The 5,190-nt window shown below is 55.1% G+C and overlaps 1 protein-coding gene across 1 annotated transcript in view; it reads left to right on the top strand.

Moving 5' to 3' along the window:
* The window catches only part of LOC131213486 (echinoderm microtubule-associated protein-like CG42247), a 21,704-nt gene extending 16,936 nt beyond the window's left edge, over positions 1-4,768 (top strand). Inside the window, exons 4-10 of the mRNA XM_058207530.1 lie at positions 251-765; positions 842-991; positions 1,060-1,327; positions 1,439-1,576; positions 3,377-3,637; positions 3,708-4,128; positions 4,215-4,768. Coding sequence (XP_058063513.1) covers positions 251-765; positions 842-991; positions 1,060-1,327; positions 1,439-1,576; positions 3,377-3,637; positions 3,708-4,128; positions 4,215-4,768 — 2,307 coding nt within the window. The remainder of the gene's footprint in view (positions 1-250; positions 766-841; positions 992-1,059; positions 1,328-1,438; positions 1,577-3,376; positions 3,638-3,707; positions 4,129-4,214) is intronic.
* Positions 4,769-5,190: the final 422 nt, after the last annotated feature.

Raw genomic sequence — 5,190 nt, 5'->3', positions numbered from 1 at the left:
GAGGAAATGGCTTTTAAATGGCATCGTATGCCTCCGCCTTTTCATTGCGATCACTATATTTTTTATTTTTTAGTTGCCAAAGACATGGCAGACTTTCGTAAATTTTTATAAATTCAATTAAACACATTCAATTCAATTCGAATCGAGCCGATATCGAATCGTAATCGTAGCGTCGGGACCACGCTTAAGCGTGGTCTGACGGCATCTGACAGCTGTCAGATCTGACATCTGATCTGACGTTTCGCCGCAGTGCCGGGTGCTGCTGAACCTGCGCACCTCGCAGCCGTTTGAGGAGGTCCTGGAGGACCTCGGGCAGGTGCTGAAGATGATCGGAGCCAAAAAGATGTATACCAACAACGGGCAGGAGGTGCGCAGCTTCTCCCAGCTGCGCAACGAGTTCGCGGAGGTGGAGACGTTCTACCTGAGCAACACGCCGTCCCTGCCGCTCGGGGCGCTCGGCCCGGGCGTGATCCCGCCGTCGCCCGGCCGCCGCTCCCGCTCCCGGCTCGGCGGCTCCATGCCGGACGACCTGTCGAAGACGGCCACGGCCCGGCAGCGGGCCCGCAGCAAGAGCCGGCCGCGCGTCCTCTACGTGCCGGAGAACGAGCTGGTGCGCGCCTCCTCCGACTACCCGCTGCTGGACGCGATGAAGGAGGAACCCACCCGCATCACGATCCGCGGCCTGCGGCGCACCTTCTACCCGCCCGTCCACCATCCGCCCATCGATAACGCACCGCCGGACAAGAAGCTCTCGCTCTTCTGGGTGTACGTACTCCAAGACCGGGTCTACCGGGCAGAACCAGTCCACTAACCTGTCCACCTGTCCACTTGCCCAACACAGCCACGGCTACCGGGGCATCGACTCGAAGCGCAACCTGTGGGTGCTGCCCTCTGGCGAGCTGCTCTACTACGTGGCGGCCGTCGCCGTGCTGTACGACCGGGAGGAGGATGCCCAGCGCCACTACACCGGCCACACCGAGGATATCATGTGGTAGGTCCCAGCGCCCCAGCTTCCTTAGTAGCCCTAGGCTCGGCTAAGCTCCGCTCCATTCCTTGCAGCATGGAGGTGCACCCGTCGCGGGAGCTGGTCGGGTCCGGGCAGCGGGCGGGCCGGGACCGGAAGTCGCAGGCCCACGTCCGCATCTGGAGCACCGAGTCGCTGCAGACGCTGTACGTGTTCGGGATGGGCGAGCTCGACTCGGGCGTCATCGCGGTCGCTTTCTCGCAGCTGAACGGTGGCAGCTACATCCTGGCGGTGGACGCCGGCCGCGAGAGCATACTGTCCGTGTGGCAGTGGCAGTGGGGCCATCTGCTGGGCAAGGTGGCTGTAAGTATCCCCCCTGGAGTCCTGATCTGACCGGACCTGACCGCTCTCTCTCTCTCTCTCTCTCTCTCTCTCTCTCTCTCTCTCTCTCTCTCTATCTTCCCTGTCGTACAGACCCTGCAGGAGGGCATCTGGGGCGCCACGTTCCACCCGCTCGATGACAATCTCCTCATCACGCACGGCCGGGGCCACCTGGCGTTCTGGCACCGGCGGAAAGATGGGTTCTTCGAGAAGACCGACATCATCAAACCGGTAACTATCTCTCTGTGTAATTTATAAGCTTTTTATAACATTAGGTTAAGTAAAATGAAATCCATTATTTTATCCATAGAAAGCTTTGGTGATCGATATCTCGTGAATTACAAATTATCGATCGAAATTATCGAAATTATCTACGAAATTATCGATCGTACAGTTTCCAGTTTAGCTCCGCTTAGCTTCCAGCTCCGTTTCAAGCTGATACTTACGATTCTTAGAATACTTAGATACTTAGAAACGGTTTTCACCGTTTTAAAGCATGGCCCAGTTAGAATCGGGAACAATTGCATTAGCTCTATCTCTGGGTTGGTTTGACTTAGGAAATACATCAAGGTGTCAAATTGAAGGTATTTTATTGTACTTTAAGAGTATAGAGAGAATTTTAGAAATTTATTATGTCGGTCGTCGGATGAAATCACGAACTTTCTTTAGAATGCGCGCTATAATTTTCTACACAATCTTCTGGTCCACTTCAGCGGCTAATTTGATCCAATTTCTCGCCATCTCTGCAGCAACCCGCATCACCTTTCCAGTGTTCTTCAACTTCCGTTTGAATATTGCCCAATAATTTGCGATTGGGCGGAGTCTAGGGCAACTTGGTGGGTTGATATCCTTTGTGATGAAATCCACCTTATTGTAAAAGTATCACAGAACTACATCCCTGCTGTAGTGGCAGCTTTCCAAATCAGGCCAAAACTTTACCGGACCTTTGTGTGACTGCATAAATGATAGAACTCGCTTTTTGAGGCACTCTTCCTGGTATAGAGTTGAGTTCATCGTCGTGTTTGTGATGAAAACCTTGATTTCTGTCCACAGGTGCAAATTCCTTGACATATCATTAATTTTTGTGCAAATTTTTTGGCGAATACAAATTTGATCTTGGAGGGGACATCTCCCCGTGCCGTGGCGAGATAAAATTTTGGTCCAGGAAGCCGTCCAAAATCAATTTTCACGTATGTTTCGTCGTCCATAAGCAAGCATTATTTGTACCTCGCCAGAACAAGATTTTATGTAAGTATTCTTTGTGGATGCTTACATGCAAGGAAAAAACAGTAGCCTCTTCGTAGACAGATCTTCTGGGCAGTACTTTTGTTAGTACCATATTTTTTTGCAATATCCCAAACCTAAAGTCAGGATTTGCCTCGATAGATCTTAAAACCTTTCAGTTCCGCGTACCAAGATGAAACTTTCAGCACTGAAAGTAGAATGTTTACTAAAGATATGACTATCAACACATTTGAAATCCGACCACCAGAGGCGCTGCTAGAAATCATGCAATTGTTCCCGATTCTAAGTTCCCGATGATTTAGTAGGGGTTATAACACCGGAAACTTCATGCAAACCAAGAGTTCCTGAACTGCTGACATGACCGAGTCAAGTCTTGATGTCTCGAAATATTATTCCCCTAACCTAGCTACCCTGGGGGGCAACAAAAAACGTTCTACCAAAACTGTTTCAGACCTGTGGACCTGTGTGACGGAACCGTAGGTCCAAGTGTTCTCGTACAAGGCACAAGATTCTAAACTCCTTGTGGTGTCATCGACATTACCCAGAATTAGGACCTCTGATCTGTCTACGTTCTAGTCTATGAGAACTAGGCCACTGGATCTGAACTGGACTTTTAGTAGCTGGATCCCCCAAGGTCTTCACTTAAGAGGTTATCTTGCCCAATTTGCATTCAAGAATGGACTTAAAGTGGATAATCCTTTCGAGGCATTTGTAGCGTTGTGGGTAGCGCGGACCCTGCTCATTCTCATGTATCTCTATCACCTTCGCCTGTGCGTGTCGTTGTAGCCGGCCCGGACGTTCGTCACCTGCGTCCAGTTCGAGCCGGACGGTGACGTCATCACGGCCGACAGCGACGGGTTCATCACGATCTACAGCGTCGACGCGGACGGCGCGTACTTCGTGCGCATGGAGTTCGAGGCGCACAACAAGGCCATCGCCTGCATGGTGATGCTGTCCGAGGGTACGCTCATCTCGGGCGGCGAGAAAGACCGCAAGATCGCCGCCTGGGATTCGCTCCAGAACTACAAGCGCATCACGGACATCAAGGTACGGACATCGCGGAAGGCCGATCTGGCCAGATTACTAATTACTCGCCCGCGCTTGCCCGCTGGAACAGCTGCCCGAGTCGGCGGGCGGTGTGCGATCAATCTATCCGCAGCGACCGGGGCGCAACGACGGCAACATCTACGTCGGCACGACGCGCAACAACATCCTGGAGGGCTCGTTGCAGCGGCGCTTCAACCAGGTCATCTTCGGGCACGGCAAGCAGCTGTGGGCGCTGGCCGCCCACCCGGACGATGAGGTGTTCGCGACCGGCGGCCACGACAAGTTCGTGGCCCTCTGGCGGCGCCAGAAGCTGATCTGGACGACGTCGGTCGGGTACGAGATCATCTCGCTCGCGTTCCACCCGTACGGTGCGGCCCTGGCGGCCGGCAGCTCCGAGGGCCACCTGATCGTGATCAACGCCGAGAACGGTGCGACGATGCTGACGATCCGCGTCTGCGGCTCACCGCTCAACGCCGTCGAGTTCAACCAAGGTAGGTGTACCGCGGAGACCAGGACAGCACTTGACTTCGGACCATACTCTCGGACCTCGTTTCTCTCTCTCTCTCTTGCGTGGTAGTCGGCGACATGATCGCCATCGGGTCACAGAACGGCAGCATCTACCTGTTCCGGGTGTCGCGCGACGGCTTCTCGTACAAGAAGATCAACAAGATCCGCGGCTCGCAACCGCTGACGCACCTGGACTGGAGCTCGGAGGGCAACTTCCTGCAGTCGGTCACGGTCGACTTCGACCTGCTGTTCTGGGACGTGAAGTCGCTGTCCCCGGAGAAGAGCCCGATCGCGATGAAGGACGTCAAGTGGATGACCAGCAACAGCACGGTCGGGTTCCTGGTGGCGGGCCTGTGGAACAACCGGTACTACCCGGCGCCGGCCAACACGGTCGTCACGACCACGGCCCGCACCGCGGCCCAGGACCTGCTGGCGGCGGGCGACGCCGACGGCTACCTGCGCCTGTTCCGCTACCCGGTCATCACGCCCCGGGCCGAGTTCACCGAGGCGAAGGTGTACTCGGGCACGCTCGCCTGCCTCAAGTTCCTGTACGGCAACCACAGCCTGGTGACGGTCGGTGGCACCGACGCGTCCCTCATGATCTGGGAGCTGACCGAGGAATAGCCACTGTGGCCGCCGTGGCGTACCGGGATCGGCGTCGGGGGCGCTGGGGGCGCCGGGGGCGGTGGCGGAACCGCCTCACCTCTACCATCAGGTAATCCTCACCTCAGCACCGCACCGTTGCACACCACAGCCCTCGCCCCCGTAGCAAGCCATCTCCACAACCACCATCAACATCACCACCACCATCATGATCACCATCACCATCATCACTCCGAGTCCGAGGTCGAGGTCCGGGGTGACCAGCTGGGGAGCGCAGCGGATGACAGCCTCACATCGGACCACCCTACTACCGCTACTACTACTACTACTACTAGACCATCCTCAAACGGTACAGCCGATCCGCCATGGGTATTTATGCCAAAACCGCCAATCTACCAATCCACCAACTACCAGAACACCCAGAACAGCTCCATAGAACATCC

This window comes from Anopheles bellator, chromosome X, assembly GCF_943735745.2.
Source record: "Anopheles bellator chromosome X, idAnoBellAS_SP24_06.2, whole genome shotgun sequence".
Classification (NCBI taxonomy): domain Eukaryota; kingdom Metazoa; phylum Arthropoda; class Insecta; order Diptera; family Culicidae; genus Anopheles; species Anopheles bellator.
This window is presented reverse-complemented; position numbering and strand designations above follow the sequence as displayed.